At 53.3% G+C, this 27,983-nt stretch overlaps 1 protein-coding gene across 5 annotated transcripts in view; it reads left to right on the top strand.

The window, feature by feature from the left end:
* The window catches only part of DGKZ (diacylglycerol kinase zeta), a 46,897-nt gene extending 19,903 nt beyond the window's left edge, over positions 1-26,994 (top strand). For 3 of the 5 annotated variants that reach the window (XM_056492948.1, XM_056492947.1, XM_056492949.1), the window contains exons 2-31: positions 2,453-2,561; positions 3,263-3,358; positions 4,131-4,208; positions 4,531-4,587; positions 6,662-6,730; positions 7,146-7,217; positions 7,519-7,635; positions 7,728-7,799; positions 8,081-8,176; positions 8,434-8,516; positions 8,699-8,759; positions 9,135-9,248; positions 9,637-9,777; positions 10,280-10,358; positions 10,645-10,700; positions 11,758-11,820; positions 12,036-12,109; positions 12,221-12,332; positions 12,638-12,837; positions 13,129-13,229; positions 13,366-13,445; positions 14,825-14,894; positions 19,068-19,108; positions 19,324-19,514; positions 20,018-20,049; positions 20,805-20,848; positions 21,196-21,316; positions 21,841-21,877; positions 22,167-22,266; positions 24,625-26,994. In XM_056492948.1, coding sequence (XP_056348923.1) covers positions 2,453-2,561; positions 3,263-3,358; positions 4,131-4,208; positions 4,531-4,587; positions 6,662-6,730; positions 7,146-7,217; positions 7,519-7,635; positions 7,728-7,799; positions 8,081-8,176; positions 8,434-8,516; positions 8,699-8,759; positions 9,135-9,248; positions 9,637-9,777; positions 10,280-10,358; positions 10,645-10,700; positions 11,758-11,820; positions 12,036-12,109; positions 12,221-12,332; positions 12,638-12,837; positions 13,129-13,229; positions 13,366-13,445; positions 14,825-14,894; positions 19,068-19,108; positions 19,324-19,514; positions 20,018-20,049; positions 20,805-20,848; positions 21,196-21,316; positions 21,841-21,877; positions 22,167-22,266; positions 24,625-24,741 — 2,683 coding nt within the window. In that variant the 3' untranslated portion in view covers positions 24,742-26,994. Of the gene's footprint in view, positions 1-39; positions 1,647-2,452; positions 2,562-3,262; positions 3,359-4,130; positions 4,209-4,530; positions 4,588-6,661; positions 6,731-7,145; positions 7,218-7,518; positions 7,636-7,727; positions 7,800-8,080; positions 8,177-8,433; positions 8,517-8,698; positions 8,760-9,134; positions 9,249-9,636; positions 9,778-10,279; positions 10,359-10,644; positions 10,701-11,757; positions 11,821-12,035; positions 12,110-12,220; positions 12,333-12,637; positions 12,838-13,128; positions 13,230-13,365; positions 13,446-14,824; positions 14,895-19,067; positions 19,109-19,323; positions 19,515-20,017; positions 20,050-20,804; positions 20,849-21,195; positions 21,317-21,840; positions 21,878-22,166; positions 22,267-24,624 lie in introns of those variants that run through there. The other 2 variants (XM_056492944.1, XM_056492946.1) reach the window with 2 other exon arrangements.
* The last annotated feature ends 989 nt before the right edge of the window (positions 26,995-27,983 follow it).

The raw sequence follows: 27,983 nt of genomic DNA, 5'->3' as shown, positions 1-27,983 counted from the left end.
TTTGTTTTAAGTTTGCCTTGAATAAATCCTCTAGCAGCTGAAGGGTGGGAAATGAAGCACTATCTCTGGAGGAAGGGAGCACTGGAGCTCACTAGACTCAGCTCCTTCCACTCAGGCCTTTGTGTGCTAAGCCACTGCCACTGAAAATGTTGCAGCACCTTCCACCTGTGGCTTTCATCAGACTGCTGCAATATCCAGGCAGCTTGTGAAGCTTTGAGAGCTGGGCAGGGAAAGCACGAGCTTTCCATAAAGTTCTTTCTCCCATGAGAGGGAAGTTTTGCTCAGGACAGATGGGATGATCTTCCTAGCTCTCCTCTGTCCTGCTCCAGCCTCTCCGAGCTTCCAGCTCTCCCAGACCTCTTCTACCAAATTTTCCTGCCCAGGTTTTACTGGCCTGGTTAATTTTCTTCTGTAGGACTCACAAGGAGTTCATTTCAATTTGCTGCAAATTTGGTGGGACTGGTGCTTAGCCAGAGTGGTTCCTGTGGGGAAACCAGGTGGATCAGCATCAGGAGAGTGGCAGGGGTAATTGGGGTGCCAGGGCTGATTGGCATCTCGGAGTGCACAGGGGCTGTCCTCAGTGGAGAACAGGGAATTCAGAGGGTCCCAGCTAGGTGGTGGCACCTGCCCTGCCATTGCAGCCCTCTGGGCTGAGCAGTGAGACTTGTGGAGCAGTAGAGCTGTGGGGAGCAACACCTTACCACACACCTCAGGAAGCATTGCCGTGTCTCCCACTCCCTGCTTCAGCCCTCTGTCCCCTGCTTCCCACTGTCCCCTTGCCCTGACAGCCACAGCTGGCCTGGACTCATGGGCAAGCCTACTTAATTCCTGGTCTCTGTTAACAGCCACCATCCGGATGCAATGGAAACCTTTTTTAGGCGGCACTTTGGGCGGAAAGGGCCGCGGCGCAGCAGCGTGGTGGCCGTGCCCACGGGCAAGGTCAGGCGCCGCTCCCAGGTGGGGCTGCCCTCCAGCTCGCTGGCGCAGTGCCGCCGTGGCTCCGGCACCCCAGCGGCATCGCTCTCCTGCCTGGGCCTGGTCCGCCGGCCCGGCACCCGCCGCCGCTCCAGCACCACGCCGCCCTGCCTCAGCCCCAGGTTTGCCGTGCAGAAGAAGCGCGGGGGCCAGACACAAGCTATTGATGCCCAGCTGCTGGGTCCCACCGTGCTCCTGGCCGGCCTCGTTCCCACGGGAGAGGAGCAGGACAGGGCTCACGGCACTGACAGCTCCAGGTCTGAGTCTCCAGAGGACGGCGGTGCAGCAGCGGGAGCTGAGCAGGCCCAGCAGGAGCACGGTGCTGAGGAGACGTGGCTGGCCATGCTGCCCCAGCCGCGGCCGCTGCAGGCGGCCCGGCTGTCGCGGGGCCCGCGCTGCCTGCGGCGCGCCTCCTCGCACCGCCTGCCCACCGAGGCCACGCACGGCCGGGCTGGCTACGGCCTGCCGGGCCGCTACCGCCGCCTCAGCCAGCGCCGCCGCTCCAGCGACGCCCCGCAGCCCGGGCTGCTCCCCGCTGGCCACCCGCGGCTGCTGGCCCAGCGCTCTGCAGGAGCGGCCGGAACCAGGTGCCGCCCTGCCACCCTCGCCGAGGGTTTGGGACCGGAGCCCGCCTGCCGCAGCGCCCCGGACGGCTGGAGCCCCCGGCTGCTGTATGTATGGTGGCAGCGTGCAAGCAGGCGATGCCTTGGGGAGGGCAGAGGTGGGCTGCAGACCCAGGTCTGGTGGGGAAGGAGGGAAGAGACTCAGCGCCGTTGGCCCTGGCTGCCATCAGTGTCTTGCAGTGCTGCTGGTGTACCCTGAGCATCTTCCACTCGGGCCAGCTCTGCCATTGATGCTCTCGGTGCAGTTCCTGGGGCTTGTGGGTGTCTTCTGCCAGGCTGGGACCAGAGAAATGTGGTAGGCCTGGTTACTGGCTGAAGATGCACACTTTGTCCTGCTGGCTGGATTTCCTGCTCATTACCTCCACCCTAGCACATCTGGGAGAAGCTCACTAGCTGTAAACAAACAGCTGCTTTTATTCTGGCCAGTTGTACTGGTGTCTGGAAATAGCCCAGGCTCTGAGGTGCCTTGGTGTGGGAGAGATGCAGGGAGACTGTTGGAGAGGGGCTGTGGATTGGCCGTGCAAAGGCAGTCTCACCACCACAGCTCCCTGGACACTCCCAGGGTGTTTTACAATGGAACTCTTAGCTCTGAGGGCATTAACCTAGCAGGCCCAGGCTGTGCCTTTTGTTGGGTACAGGGTGAGCTGAGCTGTCAGCAACATGGCCAGTACCTCTTCATCCCACAGGACTATGTCACAGGAACAGGTACTTCTCAGCCAGCTGGGATGGAAATTCACCTAATTTCCAGCCACTTGGTCCTGAGGAGACTTTTCTGCTCCAGCCTCACATTGTATCTTAGAAGCAGGTTGTGTTTTGCATATATATTTAATAGCCAGCCCTCTTGTGTCTTCCAGGAAAGCTATTGCCAAATCCAGTCTCCAGCACATGGTAGCCCAGCCGAACCCGGCACTAGCCATGAGGAGCGACTCGGAGAGGCAGATATGCAGCACTGTGGATTGGAGCGTAAGTTGTACTGTCTTTTGCTGGGCATTGCATAGAATGGGCTCCTGGCCAAGAAGCAGCAGGCTCTTCCCTGGGTTGAGGCTTCCCAGGTGACTGACTTTGACACATTTATGGCCTCTGCCATTGCCACCAGCTGGTGCCAGCATCTGTGCTCCTGGCAGCGCTACTTGATGCTGAAAGAGAGAGGCTGTGGAGGCACAGGTGGTTCCTGGAGGGATGGCATAACTACTCCACTGCCAGCTTTTCTGCTTCTAACAGCCAAGATCTGGTGGCTGGGGCCAAGCAACAGGAGTAAGCTCCTGTTCTTTCACAGGCAGAGCCATGCAGTTTTTAAGCTGCACCTTCAGGCTGAAAAACAAAAGCTGGTTCAGGAGAGTCCCCTGCATTGAGTTTGCCCTGATGCCTCCTCTCAGGGTGATGAAAGCAGCTCCCCTGTGCAGGACACTAGAGGTGGTTTGTAGGTCTTGAAGTTGATTTCCTGGGGCCCTCTTGTTTACAACAGATGGGCCATGACAGCAGCTTTGTGAGGTTTCCTCTCTGCAGCTGTCCCTAGCTGATGTGTGCATCTTGTCTCCTGGCCTCCACCTAGCTCCAGCCTCCCACCCCCAGCATTGTATCTTGTCCCTTGCACGAAGTATTTTAGGGACTCAGGTGCCGCTCTGGGGGTGCTCTCAGAGCTTGTGTTGTCTTGTGCCTTTCAGGAGGCTGCGGTCTATGGGGAGCACATCTGGTTTGAGACCAATGTCTCTGGGGACTTCTGCTACGTTGGGGAACAGAACTGCATGGCAAAGCTTCTGGTGAGTCACCTGGGGCCACCCACCTCGCCAGCAATGGCCACAAACCCGGCTGTGCTGTCACCTTACTGGGAGACCACAGAGGCCACGCTGCTGCTGCTGCTGCTGCTGCTGGGGGACATGCAAGGGTCTGGGGGGCTGCCCAGGCAGGGACTGTGTCCCTCCTTCCTCTCCATACCAGAGGGCCAAGTCCCCAGTTTCTGCCAATGCTGGTTCTCAGTTTGCAATGGGAACCTGATGCAGGGCTGCCACTTGCCTGGAGGGTTCCAGAGGGAGGGTGATGGGATTCCACACCCTTGGAAGGACAATCTGAATCCAAGACCTTTCAATAGAGAAGAAAAGAGAGCTCTGTAGACGCAGGCCTGTTGCCTCCTGCCCCTGCAGTCCTCCCTCCCAATTTGCAGGCTCAGTCCTGCTTGTGGTGCATGACACAGAGCACTGATGTCACCCTGTGCCTGTCACCCTGCAGGTGCCTCCCAGACCAGCTTCCATGGTGCTCTCAGGCAGTGTCAGAAGAGGACAAGGACTGCAGGACAGGGCAGTAGGGAAAATACCTCTCTGCTCTGTGCCAGGCTTGAGAATATCTGCTATAGGCTCATGCTTAGACTCCTTCACTAGATAAGAGGTCTAGGTTGTATCTAACTTTACTGTAGGGCTTGTTCTGCATCCCAATACATAAGAAGGAGGTATGATGGGAGGCTGAACTTGTCAGGCTCTGAACACTGCGTATTTTCATTCACATATATATTTTGTCTCCCCTTTTCTTTCCCTCCAGCAAAAGCCTCTCTCCAGGCGTAAATGTGCAGCCTGCAAGATCGTAGTGCATACACCCTGCATTGAACAGCTGGAGAAAGTGAGTAGAGCCTGTTAAGCCCTCCCTGCAGCTTGCAAAACGGTAGCAGCCTGTTCTTGGGCAGTGAAACACAAGAAGATTGGGGAACTGCAATGTGTAATTGCAAAGAGGGGTCATCTGAGGAGACAGTACCAAAATGATCATCTGGTGGCATGACTGGGACTCCAGGCCCCATTTTGTTCAGTAACTGAGACGTGCAGGTTTTGTGGCAAGTAGCAAACAACTCCAGAGGTTCTGGGCCTTGTTTTAGTGCAGTAAATTCCAGTAGGTTTCCTTCAGGTACAATGGTTTTATTGATTCCTGTCATGTGTTCAACTTACAGATAAATTTCCGCTGCAAACCTTCCTTCAGGGAGTCAGGATCCCGGAACATACGGGAGGTGAGAGATGTGCCTTGGACGCTGCCCACATCTGCATCTCCCATTTTCACTTTACTCATAAAGGCACCAGATGCTGCCAGCATGTTACACATCCAAGTGGAGGCGTCATGTTCTTTCCTGCTCCAAGGGGGTGGTGCTGTAGAAGGGATGTTTCTCTGCAAGGCAGCAGCAGACTGGGTGTGAAGAGTGAGGAGTTTGCAGGCAGTCAGTGCAGAGCATCCAGTGGTTTGCATGTTTTGAATCTCCTGGATCTGCATGGGGGGAACCTACAGACAGTGTTTCATGGGAGAAACTTTGCCCCTTGTGTTGGGTCCCCAGGCACATAGATGGGGCTGTGGCAAGCAGCAGGTCCCCAAGTCTCCTGCAATTTGGAAGGAAGCAGTATGGGCTCATTTCTGGCTTTATCACTCAGCCCTGACCTGGGTGCCACAGGTGGCAGTGGAAGTTGCCCACAGTAGTGGTATCAGACCCCTTCAGCCCATATTGTAATGTACTGGGCATGAGCAGTGGCCTGGAACCTGTGTGCTGACCTGCACTGGTGGAAGCAGCTGTAGCCTTCATGCTTCATCCTCCAGCCTGTGGAGCCAGTATAGCCTGTGCAGTGCTCTGGACTGGGTGTGGGTGGCTCAGTGACAGGCCATTTTGGTAACAGAGCTTCCCCCTGTGCAGTGCTGGCAAGCAGATCTAGTTGGGGAAGGATATTCAAATACAGGGCTGCCTGCTTTGAAATGCTATGTGACCTTGCAAAACTAAGCTTTCAGCATCACTTTAGACCTTCTTTTCTTCCTATGTCTTTCTTTATATGTCTCCTTCCCATATTACTCTTAGTCTAGCTCCCTTATTTGTGCTTCACTTACCCTTTGGGCTCTGCTAACGGCTTGCTGCCTCTGCTTAATCTTCCATCTCTATTTTTCTTCTCTCTAACCTCTACAAATCTTTTTGTCCTCCCCTTTCTTGCTTTTTTTTTCCCCCTCACAAATTCTGCTTCTCCATCCTGTCTTTCTAATGCTTCTCAGTTCCTCAAAGGCCTCTTCCTTCCAGTTTCCCTAAACAGGTGCTCTCTGGCCTTTGTGGTGCCAGGGATCCCCTTTAGGTTCAGCCCATTCCCTAGATGTGCCTTCTTGGACCCAGAGCTGAGCTCAAGGCATAGCCCTCCTTCTGCTCCTGTTGGATTAATATCAACTAAAGCCAACACAACTCTTCGTCCTCTCCATGTGCTGCACTCCGAGGAGGCAACACAAGAGCTAACCCGAACCTTCTGCCAGTTTCTGCCTCTCATCATCATGATCCCAAAAGTTGTCAGGAGCAGGATATTGGGCCCTGCCATGCCAGCCTGTGTACTTGCACTCCCTTTCTCTTTTTGCTACTCTCTCTGCAGTGCCATTCCCAATCCAGGGCTGGAAGAGTAGGATGAGATTTAGGACAAGTGGTGCTTCATCACAAAACTTCTGACTCCCTCACAATCACTTCTGCAGTCCCACCATGAGCAGAGGTGCTGGCGAGCAGTCTTGCTGCCCACACTGAGACTGAAGCAGGCTCAGGATTGGCCTGGGGAAAGAGCAGGGGGAATTGGGTGTGGAGGCTTTGGGGTTGCTGCTCTTCTCAAGGAATGTGGAGTGGGGACGTTCACTGCTTAGCTGCAAACACTTCCATCTTCTTGCTGTGGGCACAAACTGTGTCTCTTTAGGGATTTTCACACCTTCCACCAGCATGTTTTTCACCTGACACTAAGGGCATCTGGGCAAAGATGTTAAGGGACAGAGATGTGCTGCTGTTTGCCCACTCTCTGTTGGCTCTGCTTTGTGTGATTCTCAGCCTTCGGTTCCCTTGTCCTCCTTCCTATTGCTTCTGTTTTAATTCTCTTTTCTTGGAGCATCTTAATTTAGCCTCTTGCCCCCTGATTCTTTAGCTTTCCTTTCTCTCAGAGGGTAGGGGGCCGGTGCCTATGAGCAGTGGTTTTGCTGCAAGAGTGGAGGTTAGCTGGCCTGTGTCCATTTCTTCTGCCTGTTCCTGTGTCCCCTCATGCACTGGGCCCTTCACTCTTTTCAATTTTCTTTTTTTCTTTTCCATTTAGCCCATTGTTGTCCGACATCACTGGGTGCACCGGAGGCGGCAGGAAGGGAAATGCCGGCAGTGTGGCAAGGTGAGAGGGTATCTTGAGCTTTTTTCTCAGCCTGAAGGAAACCTAAGGTCAAGCCAGAGACATTCACAGGGCTGGGAATCAGGGACACCCCACCATTCGTGTTTGGCAGCAAAACCAAGACAAATGCCCTGCTTTGCTCAGTGAAGCACCATGTAAGTGCTTCCCACATAGAGTAGTTCTTCCCCTGGGCCCAACTAATCCTTAAAAAGGCTGTCTTCCTGACATGCTTTCCTTGTGCAATAAGGACACCCCTACAGAGCACAGTGGCCTCCCTGGTGCTGTTGTGGTTGTTAGGACTGTCTGACAGGATCTGGAGGGCTCCAGCTGCAGGCATGCTCTCCTCGTTAATGTCTCTTACTGTTGGATGGTAGGAAATTGCAGGAATTCCCTAAGCCTCTTACCCTTTCTTCCATAGGGTTTTCAGCAGAAGTTTGCCTTCCACAGCAAAGAGATTGTAGCCATCAGCTGTTCATGGTGCAAACAAGCGGTGAGCAAATCTCCCCTAGAACCTATTGGTTCTGCTCTAATGACCTCTGCTTTCTGCTGGGACTCCCCAAGCTGCTGCTCTGCAGCCTGCCCTTAACAGCTCCTCCTGCTGGGAGAAGCTGTACTATGATATTTGCAAGCTCGTTTGAGAAACTTTCTCTTCATTGCCTTCCCATTACAAAATTCCTGCATGGTGTCATCCAGCACTCCCTGCGTTGGCATGGGGTACCTGAGAGGAGAGATGGTGGCTGTGCCCAGCAAACTGAGCAGCTGAGTTTTCTCTCTGTCTTCTCCTTGGCCAGTATCACAGCAAAGTATCATGCTTCATGCTGCAACACATTGAAGAGCCCTGCTCACTGGGGGCTCACGCTGCTGTTGTCGTTCCTCCCACCTGGATTCTGCGGGTCCGGCGACCCCAGGTAAGTCACTTCAGCTCTTGGGGCTCCTTCACAGTTCCCACTTGCCCAGTGGCTCCTCACAGAGTTTTTGTGTTTGTTTATTTTCTCTCTAGAATCCTCTGAAATCTAGTAAGAAGAAGAAGAGGACATCATTCAAGCGGAAATCCAGCAAAAAGGGGGCCGAGGTAAGGTATGAGGGGACTGGGAATGATCTTGTCTTGGAAGGACAGTGGGACTGAACAATGAGGAGCAAGGGAATAAAAGTGGGCTTTTCTGGGTCTGAGGTTAAGGAGGTTGAGCTGGAGGGAGGGTGCCTGCTGGCAGGGTATATCCCAGATACAAGGTTTATGGGGCCGCTAGGATTTTTCTTCCTCCTGCTTCTGATCTGCATGATGCTAGGGCTCAGCAGGAGCTGGCACTTTGCATTTCCCCAGCTTTGTTGAAGGATCTATGATATCTCTTGCAGGAAGGGAGGTGGAAACCCTTTGTCATCAAGCCCATGCCAGCTCCTCTCATGAAGCCCTTGCTGGTGTTTGTGAACCCCAAGAGCGGTGGGAATCAGGTATGGCCTTGTCTGGTATGTCTAAGAAAACATCGCTGTGAGGGCATTGCCATTTGAGTCGTGAGCTCTCATCATCGTTTTGGTGATGTCTCAGCTGCACAAGACCCCACAATGCTAGTTTGCTGCCCAGCTCAGCCAGGGTATGCCTGCCCTCTGCAGAATGGTGTTGTCTTAGCTTGCCCCAGGCAGGACCAGATGCCTCCTTCTGCTGTCCACTGGGAGCTCAATATTACCTAAAGTTTTTCTTCTCCCCATAGGGAGCCAAGATCATCCAATCCTTCATGTGGTATCTCAACCCACGGCAAGTTTTCGACCTCAGCCAGGGTGGACCCAAGGAGGCGTGAGTAGTAATGGGGGCAGCACCCTTCTCTCCCCCATCTGTGTCCCAAGATTCTTCTTGAGAGCTCTTCCCCCAGCTCTTGGAGGGAGACATGGCTGTGGCTTTGTGAATGCCAATGGCTCTGTGAGGCAGCTGCTTCAGTACCTCTCCCCTCCCCTCCTCAAACTCTCTGTTGCCTGCAGGCTGGAGCTATACCGCAAAGTCCACAACCTCCGAATCCTAGCGTGCGGGGGAGACGGCACGGTGAGTCTGCAGCCCCTCCATGCCATAGTGCCCCTTTGCCCAGGCCTTTCCAGTGAGGACAGCAGCCCTCCTTGTAATCCAGAACAGGGCAAACTGTGCACACTGCGTCCATGGTAGCATAGCAGTGTTCCAGAGAGTGCTAGTCTGTAACACATCTGGATTTGTAGCCCTTTTGAGGGCCAGTGTCCTCACTGGGGTTACTGTTATCTCCTGCGGTGCCTGATTAGAGCATTAAAGATTGTAAATAGCTTCAGCTGTGGCTAAGGAGAGCCCCATCTCTGCCCCTCTGCTGCTGCTAGTGCTCTGAGTCTCCTCTGCTTGCCTGCTGGTCCCTGAGATAACCAATGGTTTCTTTGCACTCTCTTGCTTGAGCAGGTGGGCTGGATACTCTCCATTCTGGACCAGTTACGCATCAACCCACCTCCTCCTGTCGCCATCCTACCTTTGGGGACAGGGAATGATTTGGCCAGAACGCTGAACTGGGGTGGGGTAAGTGATGGGCACAGGAACCCACTGCTGACAGAGCAGGGCTGAGTGCTTCAGTTCTTGTTTCAGACACATGAAGATTTGCATGGGCTGGTGTTTCAGCTTCCTGTTCATGCAGACGAACAAATAAGTTCAATTTGGATGTTGCCATTCTTCTGACATTTGAATGGTTCTGCATTAGATTATACAAAAGCAATTGCTTTTTCACACTGTGGAAGATTTTTAGAAGGAAGATATATTGTTTTAAATTCCAAGTTCCACTTCGTTGTGCATTCTCATAGAGTTGATCTCTTCTACATCTTTTACTCTGAGATGCCTTGCCAAACTCTGCTGTCTGGGGTATCTCTGTGGGAGGCAGGCACGAGACTCATCAAGTCCTTTTCTTCACCAGGGTTACACAGATGAGCCTGTGTCCAAGATCCTTTCCCACGTAGAAGATGGGAACATAGTGCAGCTTGATCGGTGGAACCTCCATGTGGAGCCAAACCCTGACACAAACCCTGAGGAAAAGGATGAGGCTGCTGCTGACAAGGTGGGACACCTCTCCTCTCCATGGCTGTTCCCTATGCTAGAGGTCTGCATTCTCTTTTCTGCTGGCTCAGGCAGTCCCACCACCTGGGGCTGGATTGGTGTTTCCCTTTCACTCCTCCAATTCCACCATTCTGTTCATGGCTCTGAGCCACAAGACTCATGGCAAGAGTGTATTAAGAGTTCATAACTAAATGCCTACCAAAGATTTTTAACCACAACTTACAACAGGTATAAGCCCAGTCTTCTGTGGGACTATTTTCTTTAACAGAAACATAATGATTACAGAAACCTCAGAGAGCAGAGTGTGTCCCGGTGGACCATTTCCCTTACCCCTAGGAGCCAGGACATCATCTCAGGCTGGTGACCTCTGTATTTTCCTAGGGAAAAGGCAAGCAGGGTCCCTCAGCCTCATGAGCACTGTAGTGGCTCTGCTGTAACCTGACCTCATCTTTGCCATGGGCACATGCTGGCAGCCTCATTCTTTTTCCTTCTTGCTATTTCAGCTGCCTTTGGATGTCTTTAATAACTACTTCAGCCTTGGCTTTGATGCACGGGTGACGCTGGAGTTCCACGAATCCCGAGGTACAGGGCAGTGGCAGGACTTGTTCGGGGTCTGTGGAATGGGCCTGTTTTTGTTTGTGGGTTCCTTGGAAAATAAACAAGACAACTGCTTCAGGGACAGAGCTGGAGGTGAAACATGAGGAGCAAGTCCAAGCTGCAGAGGGGGAAGCGGGGTGCCTACACGAGAAATAAACTGGGGCCAGACCCCTGGCTGAGGCTGGCTGGGGAGCTGTGTCTGAGGAGAACTGGCAAGTGAAATATTTCCATGTGTAGGCCAGTGACCTGGACTTTTTTCTCCTTTCCCTAGAGGCCAACCCAGAGAAGTTCAACAGCCGGTTTCGGAATAAAATGTTCTATGCTGGGGTGAGTGTGTGTGGGATATCTGAGCCTCCCATCATAGCAGCCTTAATGTCAATTGCAGCACAGGCATGGACCTGCCTCCTGTATGCACCCTAATCTCACTCATTTCAGTTACATGGACCTTCACATGCACCCAAGCTAATCCCCCCAGTCCAAAGCTGGAGGTTTGCTGGAGGAATGCTGCACACTGGGAATCACAGCTCCCCTTTGGCTGCAAGTGCTGCTGGCAGTACAGCTTGCTCCATGGCCTGCAGTACAGTTGCTGTATTGATCTCCTGCCACTATTGTTCTTGATCTCAAGCTCATGGGTGGTCACCCAGGCAAGACCTCCCTGGTGCTGTGGGAAGGCAGGCTGTCCCCCCTGCAGAGGAAAAGGAAGCCTTTCCATAGTCTACACACTACTTTGGTCTTTTTTTATATACCTTGGACCAGTTACAGCTTCCTGGCTAATTACACCACCCTCCTGTGTCTCACCTCTAGAGCTTTGCATCTCAGTATTGTCTTTGTTCCTGTCTTCCCATCCTCAATATCATATCTAGCCATGTGTCTGGTGACTGGTATTCGAGCAGTACTAAATGCCAAGTATGGCTCTGTGTCATCTCACATCTGTCCTGTTTGTGTCTCTCTTCCTGTCTGCACATTTAAACCCAAATGGGACCCATGCTGTCCCTCCTGGAATCTCTAGATGGGGTCACTTCAGCTCTGTTTTGTGACATTTCATTACAGCTTGAGACTGAATTTGTCTCTTGTGACTTGAGTCTCACTGGAGGAAACTCATCTTGCCAGCTCTACCCTAAAGTCAGGACTGGACTGGCAAGGGAATACTAGAGCATGTTACTGAAGGTGCCCCAAGGTTCTTAGCAGGCAAAATAGCAAGAGGAATGGATCAGGTTGTTTTGGAGGAGAAGAGGATTTCTGCTGGTGGATGAAAAGGGGGTTTGCAGGTTTCAGCAGCTGAGGTCTGTGGCAAGTCAGTGGCAGGCTGAGTCGCAGGTCAGTGGCAGGCTTCTGCCTATTCTGGTGAACACTTGGGCACTAACTCTGTCTCTTACCTTGGCAGACGGCCTTCTCCGACTTCCTCACCGGGAGCTCCAAAGACTTGGCAAAGCATGTCAGGCTGGTTGTGAGTATGCCAGGGTGCTCTGGTTCAGGGAGAGGGTGGGCTGTGGAGGCATGAGGAATGTCCCTTGGCACACTGTGTGAGGATTGAGGAGAATCAGCTTTCCCTGACTTGGACAACAATCACTGTAGGGAGGAGGGAAGCCATTTCTCCCTAAATGGGTAAGATGGACCAGGCTCCTCCTTACAGCAGGCTGAACACCCCTGTGTTGTTTCTAGTGTGATGGGACAGACTTGACCTCCAAGATTCAGGACCTGAAGCCACAGTGCCTGGTCTTCCTTAACATACCAAGGTGAGCACCCCCAGGACCTGTCTTCATATGGTGGGCTTTTCATACCTGTCTTGTAGATCCTTGCCTGGGTTTGAGGTGCTAGTCCAGGCATTTTTTCCTGTCCTTTCACAGGTACTGTGCAGGCACCATGCCCTGGGGCAACCCTGGGGAGCACCATGACTTCGAGCCCCAGCGCCATGATGATGGCTGCATTGAAGTTATTGGCTTCACCATGACATCACTGGTGAGTCAGTGCTGTTGCCAGTTGTAGGTAGCAACTGGAGGAGTGAATGGTCTCCCATTGACCAGGTGTCAGCCAGCCCACAGATGCTCTCTGAAGGAGTTGTGATGCTGGCCTATGTGACAGTGCCTGCTCTCTAAGGTTTAGGTGAGGTGCTGTCATGCCCTGGTCTCTGTGAGTCTCTTCTCACTGAAATCAAACCTGAGACCCTCAGAATTTGATTCACTTGTAACATCCAGCTGAAAATGGATATTCCCCTCATCCATGTCTCAGTCCACGGTCTGCTCTCACTCTGGACTCTTTCACAGGCTGCCTTGCAGGTTGGTGGCCATGGGGAGCGGCTCTGTCAGTGCCGGCAGGTGGTTCTCACCACATCCAAGGCCATCCCCATGCAGGTGGATGGAGAGCCCTGCAAGCTGGCGCCTTCCTGCATCCACATCTCTCTGCGCAACCAAGCCAACATGGTGCAGAAGACCAAGCGGCGCAACTCCATGCCTCTGCTCAATGAGTAGGTTCCTCAGATTGATCTGCCACAGCGTCTCCAAGGAAGGCTGGTTGGGAGGGAAAGGGATGGGACTGATCCATGACTGGCAGAGGCATTTCTTGGAGAGGGTCTGGGAAGGGATCAGGTCACAGAAATAAGGCCAGACCCTGATTCTGGGGAAGCTGCTGGTGCCAATCTCCTGACCTTAGTCTGTATAATACTGTGCTCTTGCCTGCTTTGGAGGGGGAGGGGAATAAGGAGAAAGCAGGTTGTCACTTTCTGATATCTTCCTTTTTCCTTGCCTCCTGCACACAGCCAGCAGCCAGTGCCTGAGCGGCTGCGGATCCGGGTGAGCCGAGTCAGCATGCGTGACTATGAGGCACTGAACTATGACAAGGAAAAGCTCAAGGAAGCCTGTGAGTGACCAGCTGAGTGACCAGAGGGTGGGAGCTGCAGTCCCCACGTCTGGCAAAGCCTGTAGCTAAACTGTGGGAGGTACTGGGAATGAGGCATGGGCTGCTCCCTGAGTTGTGCCTGTGCTCTGTCTTGCAGCTGTGCCACTGGGCATCATTGTGGTTCCAGGAGACAGTGACCTGGAGTTGTGCCGGACACAGATTGAGAAGCTGCAGGAGGTGAGTCTCTGTGTGAAAAGTGGTATGGCTGAATACTGAGGATGAAGGGACTCAGGGAAAGGATTTCTAAGCTGCCTTGACCTGCACACACCACCACACACACTCTTGCTTTTGGTCACACTAAGAGATCACGGTGTGCCTTCACCATGTGGTGGAGGCAGGGTCTCAAGCTGGATGTCTTGCTGCTCCCTGCTGTCTGGCAGCTTCTTTTTCAGCATTGCTCTTCTGACTGTTCTCCAAGCCTAGAGACCCTGAAAAAATGTAGGGTAGTATAAAAAGCCAGCACACATCCTGTGGGGCCTATAACCCTTAAACCCTCCACAGGCTCTGTGTTTCCTGTCACAGCTTTGCCCTCTCCAGGTGCCTGGATTAGGTTTATAACCCCTCCTACTCTTCTCATTTGCAAGCACTAATTTTTGTGTCCTTGCCAATGTACTAGCATACTACCTGTACACAGACTGTGTAACTCTTGCTCCTGGTCAACAATGCCTTCTAAGCCCACAGTGTGGCTTCTGGTTCTGCACTGCTCAATCAGATTGTTGCACAGAAGACGGAAGGGACTATTCTAAGTCTGCTGTTAGCTGGCTCTTGTGCCTGTGGGAATCCCATCCAGTGTATGTGTAGAGTCCCACAGAACTGAGTTGCAGAACTACTTGCCTGGGCTGGCATACTGGCATCTGCCTCTTGCTGTGCCTGCTCTGTATGTGTGTGCCCTGCCCACTTTGTGCCCAGGCACTGGTGAGGACACACAGGGAAGCACATGGCTAGCAACTCCTGGGTTCACAGGGTAATGATTTCCTGCTGTGTCCGTGTGGTACACTGATGCCCCTGCAATCTCCTGCACCTTTCAAACTGTGCAGTGTGGCTGTTGTTCCTCGGTCACCTCATGGTTTACCTCTTCTCACTTCTTGGGGAAGCACTGTGCTCCGGCCTTAAAGCCAAGCAAGGACCAGTTATCTTGGCCAGACAGTGTGTAAAGCCAGATATAGCAGCACCTCCAATGGGATGAGAGAGGGACTGGGGAACTGCCCAGACACAGGCTGTAACAGGACACCTTGCCTTTCTGCAGGATTTCCCTGCACAGCCCTCTGCTTTAGAGCGCCTGCTCTTTCAGGTGTGTATGGCCTCTCTCTGTCCTCTGGGCCCACCTGTCATGTCCACTGTGCTGGTCTCATGGGCTCATCTTGTGACACTGCTCTACAGTCAGCTCCAGTCTGTCCCATGGTGCTCCTTGTTGCAGTGTGCTGTGCCTGTGTTCAATTTTATCCAAGTGCGTGTGGTCCTCTCTGTCTGCAGGGACCTCCAAAAGCAGGAGCAATGCTCTGAAGTGAAATGCAGAGGCCATAAGGTACTTCTTTATCCTCTCTTTTATTATGCAGGAGGGTGATGGAGCCAAGCCGAAGACCCTGTCATTCCAGAAGCTGTCACCCAAGTGGTGCTTCCTGGACTGTGAGTGTTACCCTCCCCTAGGAGTGTTGACTGGGTCTGATGATGTGCTAGCAAGGTCCTTTGGTCTGCCAGCTCAGTGGAGGTGGGGGATGGAGATTCATGTGACTGCAAAGATCCAAGGGTTATCTTAGAAATCTGAAGCACCTGAAAATTAGGGCATAGGAATTACAGTTCCTATGCCCAGAAAAGTGGAGGAATCAGTAGCCCAGCTGAAGTTCATCGACACCAATGCATGCAGCATGGGCTACAGACAGGAGGAGCCAAAAGATATGTCAGAGCAAGAAAATGATGACATAGTTGCCATCGCAGAGATGTGGTGGGACAAGTCACACAACTGGGGTGCTGCAATGGATGGCTATAAACTCTTCAGAGGGGACAGATAAGGACAAGAGATCAAGCTGATCTCTTCCTATGTTGAGGTGACCTGCTAGGTGGATGAGTGAAAAGCTGTGGATGTTGTCCACCTGAACTTCAGTAAAATGTTTGACATGGTTTCCCACAGCATTCTTCCAGGAAAACTGGCTGCTCGTGCTCAGATGAGTGCACGGTTCACTGGATAGAAAACCAGCTGGATGGCTGGGCCCAGAGACTGGTGGTGACTGGAGTTACATCCAGCTGGTGATCCCCCAGAGCTCATTATCAGGCCTGGTCCTGTTTATTGTCTTTATTAGTTTGGACAAGGAGATCAAGCACACCCTCAGTCACTTGCAGGCAAGTTGGGTGGGAGTGTTGATCTGCTGGAGGGCAGGAAGGGATCTGCAGAGGGATCTGCACAGGCTGGATCATGGGCCAAGGCCAATTGCATAAAAAAAAGTGAATGTCCCACCCTTGGGTCACAACAACCCCATGCAGTGCTGCAGGCTGGAGGAAGGGAGGCTGGAAAGCTGCCCAGCAGAAAAGGACCTGGAGGTGCTGGTGGACAGCAGCTGGACATGATTCAGTATATGTGTCTGTCAGGATCCGATTACTAAGGTTCTTAGGAATGCCCTGGCCAAACTAAGGTGCAAATGAGACATTATGCCAGTGACAATAGCACAGGTTTTATTTGATAGTAAATATAAGAGAGAGAGAAAGAAAGAAATAGAAAATAAGTGTGGGGGACAGAAAGATAGTAACAGGGACAGAATAAGGAAAGTATCACTACTCCCTAAATCCCAGCAATGCTTTGATCCTCTCCAGCTGGTCTTGGTGGTGAAGGTCCCCCTGAAAAGCACAGAATCTGATGGGTCGATATACACTCTCGCCAGGCAGGAAAATCCAGGCACCTCCCTGGAGAGGGGGGAGTTTGTCATTGTCTTTTCCACATTTGTTGCATCACATGCAGTCATGGTGCAAGGCCTCAGGAATGACCAAGGGGGGCTTTGATGGATTAGTGCACCCCCTCAGCTGCCCCTCACGTGAATGTCCCATGGATGTGGCCTTCCCTGGGTTGGGGGTTTCATAACCAGTTTGTGTAACAGAAGGTGGGTTCACAGCCCCTGAGCAGAGGTTACAATACAGCCAAACTTCCTCCCCCCACCCTGGATGGAGGGGAAATCTGTGCAAATCTGCTCCCAGCAAATGGGTCTGTGGGCTCCCCCACCTCAAAGCAAGCCAAAGATGATTCTTAGCAGGGCTGCTGGGTTTGGCTCACCTTCTTGTTGTTTACTTGTGTGTTTCGGGTGATTGAAGAATGGGTTTTCCCTTTATCCAATCTCAGCAGTTGGACTTTCAGTCCAAAGTCCCAGTCAGGTATCTTCAGGGAGGCTTCTTTGGTTGTAGCTTCTTTATACAGTTTTTGTTATAATTAGCAAAACTTTGTATCAGTGTTTGAGGCATGGCCTATTTCAGGCTCTGACAGAGTCCAGGTACGCAAGGCCAATGGCATCATAGCCTGTATCAGCAGTAGTGTGGGCAGCAGGACCAGGACAGTGATTGTCTCCCTGTACTCAGCACGGGTGAGGCCATGCCTTGAACCCTGTGCCCAGTTTTGGGGCACTCACTGCACAAAAGGACACTGAGGGGCTGGAGCACATCCAGAGAAGGTCAATGATGCTGGTGAAGGCTCTGGAGCACAAGTCATAAGAAGAGTAGCTGAAGGAGCTGGGGTTATTTAGCCTGGAGAAAAGCAGGCTCAGGGGAGACGTTATCTATGTCTACAACTACTTGGAAGGCGGTTGTGTCAAATTGCGTAGGACTCTTCTCCCAAGTAACAATCAAGAGGATGAAGGGAAATTAATGACCTCAAGTCATTAGGATTTTCTTCCCACTGAAAGGATGATCAAGCATTAGAACAGGCTGCCCAGAGAAGTGGATAAGTCCCCACTCCTAAAGATACTTAAAAGATGTGTAGATGTGGCAGTTAGGGGCGTGGTTTAGTGGTGGACTTGGCAGTGTGGGTTTAATGGTTGGACTCAATGATCTTAAGGGTCTTTTCCAACCTAAGCAATTCAATCATTCTGTGATTCTATGAATTTGGGGTGTGAGAGAACAGACATTCAGTGACAAGCCACAGGGAATCATTGAGCCTTGGGACTCACGGATGTTGAGGTCTTTGGGGCTGAACACAGCAGTGTTTTACCCCAGGCTGCATGTATGGCTGTTGACCCAGAGTGGAGCAAGAGGAGTCGGTGGTTCTCTTGCCCCTGGAGCTGAAGGCAGCTCGGTGGTGTGTTTGTCACTGCGGGACTGCTGGGATGCTCTCCTGTGTTGTGCAGGCAGGGGGCTCCCCTGCTCCAGCATGCTCGGAGCCAGACTCACCATGAGCATCGCAATGTTATGGGAGAGCAGCCTCCCTGCTGGGCTCCACGCCAGCTGCTGCTTCTCCCCTGCCTGAAAGTAGCTTTCTCTTCTCCCTTTGCCTTCTCTGACCAAGAAGCTCCCTCTATACCTGGAAGCTGGCTTAGTGAAATGCCTGTTGATAGCATTGACAGCAAGCAGAGTTTAGACCACAGCAGACTACAGCCATGGGTTGCAAAGTGGGTCTGGGAGGCCTCGTGCTAGGCAGAGAGGGTGCAACTTCTCCCTTCAAGGTCCCAGACCTGTGTATGGTGTTGCTGGTGCTGCTGCTTCCAGGTGTCACTGCCAGGACTGCCGTACCAGGTCTGCTTTACCTTTTCCTGCCAGTCTCCCAGCAGCAGGTTCTGGGCTGAGGAAAATGTCAGGAAAGAGACAAGAGTCTCACTCAACAGAGCACAGGCTCATTAAAGTGGCTGAATTATAGGCCTTGAACAGTAGCTTCCTGGATGCAAATATCCAGGATAAACATGGCTCTTTCAGTCCTCTCACCTGCTCTGACACATCGTCTGTGTTTGCAGAGAGACTTCCTTGGGTCTGCGAAGATCCCATTGCAGCAGCCTCTCCTGGACTGGCACCAGCAGCCTGTCAGGATATTGGGGAAATGCTGCCTGCATGGGAAATCCAGCTGTCTTGGCACTGTGCTCTTACCTGTCCTGGTCTCCCTTGGTTATGTCCTAGATTTCCTGCTTTCCTAGTGGTGGTGGCTGTGTGTGTCTGGCTTCAGCACAGACACTTCACCACTTGCTCTGTTGGAGCTCCTCTCTCTCTATGGTGATCTCTTTTCTGAGGAAGAGGGATGAGCAGAGGGATTCATTCAGACAGGCTGAAAGCTGATTTGAAGCTCTCCTGCCATCCTATGAGACGGGAGCTTGGATCTATTGCTGGTGGTGGCATGTTCTGTTGTGCCTGGCAGTCACATGCTGTGAGTGGTCTCATGGAGGTCCTTAGTCAAATCAGCTTGAGGCTGAGCCCTCTCTTCTCCCAGCCTCCTGTAGTGCCCCCATTTCTGAGCACTGTTCAACAAGGTGCACCATGTTAATCTCAGCAGTTCCTCACCTGGCATAAGTGAATGCTGAGATGTGCACTGCATAGACCTGAGCTTCATCTGCTCGGGATAATGCTGGAGCATCTGAAAAGCCATGGCATCAGCTAGTTGTGTTTTTGCCTTACCTGTGGCTCCCTGGTAGGAGTCATTGAGGAGGAGATAGCAAGCAAAGGCATGTTTCACAGTGGCATGGTGGCTTGTAGGCCTAAGGGGCTGCTGTTTGCTATGTTGTGCCCTCTGTGCAAGCCATGAAGTGGCTGGATAGCTCATTGTCACTCATGGTGGGAAGAGGCTTTCTCCCTTGTCTCACACCAAGGATCAGCCTGTCTCATTCTGTTCTTGTCTTACAGCAACCACGGCCGATCGGTTCTACAGGATAGACCGTGCACAGGTGAGTGCAGCCTCATCCTGCCCTGTCATCCCCTTGGGAGGGTGTCCCACCTGCACTCAGACCAACAGGCAGGCATAGCTTGCAGGCACAAGACCACCATTGCTCTGCTGACCAAATGAGTGGGCCACAAATCCACTGCTGGGATATGAGGGGATGGAGTTTTGCAGAAGTAGGTCTTGCTTCTGAGGAAGCGTGTCCTGACTTGTGTCTTTCAGGAACACCTCAACTACGTGACAGAGATCTCTCAGGATGAACTCTATGTGCTGGACCCAGAGCTAGTGGTCACTCAGACTGTGAGCACTTCTCCTGCCATGCCTGACCTTGTGGATTCATCTGCCACACCCCCTGGGCACCATTTTGCATTTCCCTCCTCTTCCTCCTCTCCACCCTCCTCTCCTGCCCCCAGGTTAGTGTGGAATGGGGGTACTGGGCCTCAAGAAGAATGAGCAGTGATGGGAGAGCTAGGGTTGGCTTCACAGCATTGATCCCTGGGCCAGATTACAGGGAAGCACCCTGGAAGTAAGCAGGAATTCAATGTTGAGTAAGACCAAGGGATGAGATTCCATCCTGTTTTCCTTGTACCTCTGCCAGTGCTGCCCTAAGCAGTGGGGCATCTGGTGGCTCAGCCATGGGGGTCACACTCCAACACCTGGCCCATGGGGCAAAGGACAAGGGTGTCTTTCAGGCAAACTAAGGCCGCTGTTGATGATGCTGTTGATGTTGGTATGGATGAGCAATGGTGCCAGGAGCAGCAGTAGAAGTGGAAGTGGGGGTGGGGAAGAACCCAAATCAGGGAAGAAGGAGTGCCACAGGCAGATTTCTCCATCCCTCTAATGGTGGTGTGCCCATTAGGGCCATCTGCTACGAAGACTGGCAGGGTTAGTTACACTTCCTCTTCTTCTCTTCCAGCGTTGAGCCTGAGCACTGCCTCACACATAAAGGTGAGTGGAGTCCTACTCCTGGTCATACTCCTTCTCAGGTTGCACTGTTTTGTTTCCCTGCCATGGTTTTTTTTGGCCTATCCTTTCCCTGGTGAGCAGGGAGGAGCCCTGTTTTTCCATGTGTCCTGAAACATGGAGCCCTGCGGGGGGGTGACCCAGAGGTGAGCACGAGAGACCTGACAGTGATTTGTGGAGTGGCCCAGCCAGGCGCCTTGCCGGCTCCACCATGCGGGAAATGATGTGGCAAGGGGTTAATCCCCCACCTGCAGAGCTGAACGCTGTGGACTGGGTTGGGAGGCTGTCTCTGCCTCTCCCTGAGGAGGTGGGAACACTAGAGCAGGGGCCTCACCAAGCTGAACAAATGGAAGGAGTTTCCTGAAGCTTGATTGGAGCCCGGAGGTGTGAGTGAGTCATTGGTGAGAGGTGTCTTGGCTGCTGGCTGATGCCCAGGAGACCTGCTCCCCACTTCCATCACAAGTTATCCTGCCCAAGGGCAGAGACAACTCTCCCTGCACATTCATCTCCCTGAGCCTGAGGTCTGGCTGCACCCCTAGCTAGATGGGTGTCTCTTTCCTCCCCCTGGCTTGTTCCTTACATTCCTGAAGGTGGAGGAGCCATGTAAATACAGTCTGACCAAAGGGGTTAATCCCTGGAGGAGCTTGTGCTCCTGCTCTGGTGCCTGATTCTTGTCTGCAGGATTAGATAAGCAGTATTACAAATTGACTTTTCTGATCCTGATGCATTTCTCTTTGCAGATGACCTTCTGATAGAAGCTGCCAAGAGTGGCAACTTCAGCAAGGTAGGTGCTCCAGCAGCCTGCTGCAATGAGCAGCCAAGTCTGGCTCCTGGGCTGGTGTGCCCCTTGGGCTAAGACAATCCCTGCCAGCCATGCTCCCCAGTTGCCCTGGAGCAGCGCCTGTCAAGGGCCTTCCTTTGGGAGTAGTGGCTGGAAACCAGGCAGGCTTCTGTCCTAGGGGACACAAAGGGAAAGGAGGGGTAGGGAAGGGATTGATAAAATGGCTGAGCTGGGCAAAGCTTACCACTAGCCCCAAGTATCCAGACAATCTGTCAGACACTCCAGGCACATAATGCTAGGGCTTGGAGCTGGGAAATCCAGCTCATCCTGAGCAATCTGACAATCCGTAGTTCCAAGAGCTGCACCGAGCTGGAAGAGACTTGATGGTGCGAGACTCCTCTGGCCAGACCGTCCTCCACCATGCTGTCAAATCGGGAAGCAAGGACATCGTCAAATACATCATTGAGAATGGTGAGCTGGAGCCAGAGTGTCACTCTTAGCAAAGGAGCCTGGCAGCCAAAAAAACCAACCCTCTGCTCAGAGGGAGTGCTCCTGGGCTTAGATCCCTTTCCTCTGGGTTTGCTACATCATCCTTTTGGTGTATGGGCTTTTCCTGGCAACTGTCTGCCAGTAGTGGGGTGTCCACATGGCTATTGCTGCATCCTGGCAGGGATCAGCATGTCTCTGGGAAACATTTCTCAGCGTCTTGCTTCTGCCTTCAGGGCAGCTGACCTGTTGATTTTGGCAGTTCCCACTGAAATACTGACGGCTTTATTTTTATTTGGATATTTCTCTGTAGTAAAGCCACAACCATTTCTTTTGTGGCATCAGCTAGGCTCAGATGCCATTGCTGACCTGAGTTCTTTGGAGCTACAACTTTTGCAGGCAGCATGAAAATAGCAGCCCCTATGGAATGCTGCAGACTGTGACCAGAGAACAGGCAGGTCTGTCTCTGCCCCAGAGCCAGTACTCACCTGCACTCTTTCTTTCCACAGCTCCTTCAGAAATCCTTGATGCCACAGAGGAGGAGAAGTAAGTCACTGCCTGACTTGCATTACCTGTTGGCCAGACCCTCTGCAAAGTGACCAGTCATACGGCTGCTTCAGCTGCCCTTGCTCTAATTTCCAGCCATGATTACCAGTCCATTTTGGACAGATGGCCCCTGAGTAGCACCCCCTCCTCTGCCAGGGCTGCCTGGACAAACACACAACTCACCATCAGCTCCTGCTACTGCTGAATTGCTGCCCCTTGCTGCCCCCTGCATGTGCTGCTTGTCCCTGTTCAGGGGGACATCTCACATGTCCCGCTTTCTCCTCCCCAGCGGTGAAACCAGCTTGCACCAGGCTGCAGCCTTACGCCAGCGCACTATCTGCCACTACATCGTGGAGGCCGGGGCCTCGCTCATGAAGACAGACCTGCAGGTGACAGCGGGAACGGTGGCAGTGGGGCTTTCTGGGGCAACCAGAGGGCTGTAGGGAGCAGAGCCAGCAGAAGAGCAGAGCAGGGCTGCTTTGGGTGAGGTGTTTGCCAGTCAGAGGGGAGCTGACATGCAGTACCCATGCTTGTCCAGTAGAGCCCAGCTACAGAGGGGTTAAATCCCTCTTCTCCTGGCGCTTCTCTCCCTGTTGTTTTATTAAATTATAAGCAAGGGGCTGGAATGTCTCATCCCTGTCTCCCCCTTCCCACCCTCAGGGGTCAAAGCAAGGACATTCTCCCTGAAAGCTCCCTCCCAGCTGCAGGACTCCCTTGCTCTCCCCCACAGGCAGTCATGATGGGAGATCTGGGAGCTCCTCTTGGTGGATGAAGCTGGCCTGCAGGGAGCAGGAGCAAGCAGTGGCAGCACTTTCCCTCACATGCCGAGTTAATTGAGCTGTGCCTTAGTGTCAGGGAATTGTGCCAGCCCTGGCAGAAGAGTTGCAAAAGGGGAGGGCTTGGGGCCATATTTTGGTACAGGAGGTTCCTGGGGCTGGCATATGGCAGAGAGGATGTGGTCAGATGTCTCTGCTGGAGTCTTGTAGTGATGGGCTGTAGCATAGATGATGTACAACAAACCAAGAAGGTGCAATCTGTGGGTCTGGGACACCAGCTGGGAGCCCAGTTGAGGGTTGTTGGTGCTGGTGGAGCTTGGGGTTCAATTTAGACAGTGCGCATCCCTGTTTGCCAGCTCCCAGGAGAAGGCAGTACAGATAATCTCTGGCTCCCCGTCTCTCTTCTTGGTCCTGTCTAAAGCTTAGGCCTTGCACAGTGCCCTGAGTGGGGCTGGCCTGTCAGAGACTCAGCTGGCAGAGGCAAGAGGAGAGGGCAGTTCGGGGGGCATGGCTCCTCTCTGTCCCCAGCCCCCACATTTGCCTGAAGCAGAGGAGCAGCCCCCAGCCTGCCAGCACAAAAGGGAGCCTTGCTCAGGCATGCCCCTGCCCCAGGGAATGGGTTTGCATGTGCCTGTGCAAACGCAGCATGCCGGTTTGTGGCTGCCTGGAGACCCCGCTGTGCTGCTGCACTGACCTCTCATGGGCTCCAGGTCACAGCCTGCCTGCACAGGCAGGATCCACCTCATTAGAAATCCCAGCAGCAGTCCTGTAGCACGGGTTTGGAGCAGGCTGATCCCGCTCCCTGCGGTGGTGAGGGAGGCTGAGCCTTATCAGTTGGAGTGCCTCAGCCCAGCCGGGCAGGGAGGCCCTGGCAGCTCCGGTTTCAGGCTGCAGGCAGGCAGTGATGCAGAGGGGCTTCTGCAGGGGAACAGGAAAGAAGCTCAGTTCCTCCTCTGTTAAATGAGTGATTGCATTCAGAGGATGTGGGGAGGAGGCCATCAAGGAGAGCCTGCACCAAAGGACAGCATCGTCTCCGTCCCCTGATGGTGTGGCTGCCGGGGGGGTGTGTGCAGGAACATGGGGTGTGCCCAGTCTTGGGGTGCACATCCCAAGGAGATTTCTTGGTGTATGATACCTTTTTGCAGCCACACACAGACGGGCTTTTGTGCACAGCCACATCCAGGCCCAGTGAAGGGCTCTGCATGTCTGACCATTGTTCCTGAAGGAGAAATATGTCTGCTCTGGAGACCCTGGCATGCTGCTGCAGCTGCCCATGCCCTGCTGTGCTCCACGGGATGAGCTGGGCAGGATGGGTATTCCAGGGCTGTGGCAGAGTTCCAGGTTTCTGTGGCTTTTCTCAGTGGCACAACAGAGCCTGGGCACTTGGAGAGGAGGAGCGAGGAGCAGGGGGAGGGAAGGGGGAGAGGAGGCAGAGCTGGGAGCTGTTAACAGATTTGCTTTTTATGGAGTGCGGGAGTTCATTAGTGGACACAATCCAGATGGCTGCAATAAGCTGGTGAAATGTGATCCTCCTCCGGGAGCTGGAGCGCTAGTGAGGCTGTGAGAGGGAAGGGGGGTTGGTATTCCTGGGCATTCCCCAGACATACCCCTCATTCCTCACCCTTTCCCGCCTGCCTCCCCAGCACAGGGGAAGAGCAGGTCATGGGGACCACCAGTCTTTGTCTCTTCTTTGGGTGACTTGTGATGCCCAGGGTCACCCATACCCTGGGCCATGCCTGGAGCTGATGGCCCTTCAGGGGACAGCTACCAGGCCTGCAGTAGTCAGACTCCTCAGGAGAACATTGATCCTATGGTGAGCACATGGGCATTTGGCTGCTGCCTGTCTTGGGGTTTGGCTGCAGGCTCTGCTGAACCCTGAGGGGTCCACGTGGGGGAGGGGGACACCTTTGGGTACCAAAGCAGCACTTAGGCAGTATTTGACACTCTTGACTTCTTGCCTCCCCTGTGCAGGGAGACACCCCGAAGCACCGTGCTGAGAAAGCCAATGACCCCGACTTAGCTGCCTACCTCGAGAACCGACAGCACTACCAGATGATCCAGCGGGAGGACCAGGAGACAGCTGTGTAGTGCTTGGCGTGCCTTAGCCCAAGCCAGCTCATGCAGGATGAGAAGAGGACAATGCCAACTGGCAGAGCTGTATCTGGCCCAACCCTCCCCAGATGCCAACCTGGTCCCTGGAGATGGATACAGAAGAGTTCTGCCCCAGGCTGGGCTGGGAGTCTGTTTATGTGGACAAGATATTTCAGACTTGAAGCCTGATTCTTTGTGTGTCCACCCCTTCACCTTTATTCACCACATTCCCTGCTGTAGGTGGGCTCTAACCCCCAGCTATGTTGGAGCAGGCCAGGCTGAAGCCCCCAGTCACCCTTGTTCATGGCAGTAATGCCAGTGCCCCCTCCATAGGCTCCTACTTATAATCCTTGTGGGATATTATTGCTCAGCCCCTCTCTCTGCTGGCAGTGCCCCTCTTTTATGTGCTTGGCTAGGTTTGTGTCCTGTTCCTCCTCTCCTGTCTGGCACAGCTGTGGGAGGCACAGGCTGCATCGACAGACTGCAGAGGCTGTGAGCGGCAGACTTCGCCCTAAAGGAAGCACCGCAACTTACTGGCCCTGCCTTCTGCCCTCTTCTGGGGCTGCACCAGGTCTCTTGTGTTACCTCCCCAGAGCCTTCTGAAGCAGGAGGGAAGTCACTTGTGCATCCAGCCTTCCCTCAGAGCATCTGGGACTGGTGCAGCTGGAAGCAGGGCAGCAGGTGCCCTCCTGATGGGCCTTTAGTGCTCAGTCAGCAATCTGGCTCAGGGCTGGGATGGCATGGAGGAAGGCTACCAAACCCTCCCACCAGACTTCTCTCCATGGGGCTGGGTGGAGCAGTTTGCATACCCACTCTGCTGAGCATCTCTTTGTGAGCCTGCTGCAGGATGGTGGAGAGCTGCACTCAAATGGGGCAGTGGCAGCAAGTGACACCTGTTGTATTTCCCAAATGCTGACTTGGATACAGATGCCCTCCCTGCTTCAGTTTCCCCCTCAATGCTAGACTTTGCATGGGGCTGGACGGGCAGTGCTGAGGTCAGTGCTGCTCTCAGGGATCCCCTTCCCCCGGCAAACTGGCAACATGTATCCTCTTAGTCTGATTCCTGCAATTCCCCAAACTAGGCACAAGGCTTTGCAGGGAGAACTCGAGAGCTCACCCAGCTGAGACCCGACCCACCTGGGCAGACCACAAGCTCACCCACCAGTTTTAGCAGGAAGAAGGATTGGGATTCACAGGAACCATCATGGCTCCTAGCCCTGAGTCATGACTGCAACAAGATGTATTTCACCATCCTCCTGCTATGGGGCATGAGGCACCCCAGTCCATCTCCCCTGCTGATGCTGGGAGCGCTTAATGCCAAGACATCAAGCCAGGCCTTCAGCAAGGCTTTTGCAGAACTGAATCTCTGAGACTAGGAGGTGCCCACAGAGGGAAGCTGATGGCTCTGAGCCTAGCAGACCTGCTTGGCATTTTGGGGTGGGCAGTGGTTGAAAAGGGGTTGCTGTTCACAGGAGAGGATACTGCTGTGCAGTCCCTCTGCACTCACATGCAGCTGTGCCCCCTAGGTAGTGCTGGGTGGCACCATTTGAATCCTTCCTACTACCAAGAAAACAGTATGAAGATACTGTAGGGAACCAGAATACCCTTCAAACTTTTTGGCCAGGGGCAAGGAAACTTGAAGGAGGGGGGATGCTGTACTGGGGAATAGAGGTGCAGGATAGTGCAGAGTGCCCAGTGGCCAATTGCCAGTATTGGCAAATAATAATGATCGTGTACTAATGCTACAGCTGGGACTCTCCAGAAGTGCCTGGAGTTCTCATCAGAACTGCTGGCAGGCCACTAATAGGCAAGTCAGTGTCGTCTTCTCAGAGGTCCACACCACTGCTGCCCCACGACTGGATGCCCAACTTGGCCAGAGGCATCTAGAGCCTCAGCTTTCCCCTTTCTCCCTTAGAGTTTTTGTACAGGTAGTTGAGAGACACACTGTCCCCCTCCCTGCCTGGCCCCTCCGTGCACCTGTGAGCTGAGTTGCTGTGCAATTCCAGGCCTGCTTATATTTGGTGAAGAAGGAGGGGGTGTTGGTCACCCTGCCCCTGAGGGCAGGGGTTCTGTGCAATACCTGGGTCTGTGTTTCTTAGACGCTGTTGTAGGACTGTATTTTTGTAACTATGTGAGGGTGCTGGCTCCAGCCGGCCTAGGGCCTGGCACGAGCCTGTATTCCCATTGCTTTTCAACTTTGACTGTTTGGATGTTGTTTCTTGCCATTGAAATAAAGAGATTGATGTTTTAGTTCCTGTTTCCTGCTGCATCCTCAAGATTGCAGTTGGCACTGCACAACAGATGCCCTGCGTGGCACAAACAAGGTTGGATCCCAAGGCCTCTGCCTCTGTCCAAACTTGGGGGTACTTTTGGGAGTTCCCTGCTGGCCCACATCCTTGTTCACTTCCATCACAGCATCCTTCTGGGACTGTTGCTAGATACGGGATCTTTGTCCTGAGGGACTTTCTGCTCCATTGTGTGTCATGTGTAATGTGGGAAAGGGAGGAAGTGCAGTGCTTTCCCAAGTGATCCAGAAGGCTTTGGAAGTGTGAGCCAGCCGCCTGCTATTCCTCCTTGGGGCAAAGGCAGCAGCTCCAGCGGCTGCCACAGCTGTCAGTGGATACTACAGCAACATCCAGCCTCCAGTTTCAAAATGTTTGTTGGCCTTTTTTTGTGGTGAGCTGTCCTCAGCCATGCTGCTCTGCGGGAGATGAGCCTGCTGGGGCTCTTCCTTTTCATTTCCAGCTCCAGCAGGGAATCTCAGGCTTTTGCATCCAGTGCTGAGCACTGAGGGCAGGGATTATCTGCCACTCTGGTGGAAGGACTGCTCTCTGATTACAAAAGCGGAGGATTAGGGACACTTCTGCTTCCAGACTCAGACTCACGAGGATGACTGTGGCCAACACACTTATCTCCTGGGGAGTTTCCTTCAGAAAAGGAGGTAATCACAGTGACCAATGGCATGCTGGTGATGGAGCCAGTGGGTGATGAGGATCTATACTCGTATCTTAAACTCGGATTTCTAGGAGCAGTTTGGCAGCCTGCCTGGTGCTCCTGCCAGCCCCTTTCTGCCCAGAGAAGCAGCCTCTTTCCCTGCCTGCATTGTCCCTTCCACCCCCACTGTGCCTCTCTTTCATGGTCTTCAGACTTCAGCTCCTGCCCAGAGCTAAGAGTGAGGATCTGTAGCAGGTGTAAGGCACACCGAATTGTCCTGGCCTCCCCAGAGACCAGGTGTGCGT

The sequence above is a fragment of the Oenanthe melanoleuca genome, chromosome 5 (genome assembly GCF_029582105.1).
Source record: "Oenanthe melanoleuca isolate GR-GAL-2019-014 chromosome 5, OMel1.0, whole genome shotgun sequence".
Classification (NCBI taxonomy): Eukaryota; Metazoa; Chordata; class Aves; order Passeriformes; family Muscicapidae; genus Oenanthe; species Oenanthe melanoleuca.
This window is presented reverse-complemented; position numbering and strand designations above follow the sequence as displayed.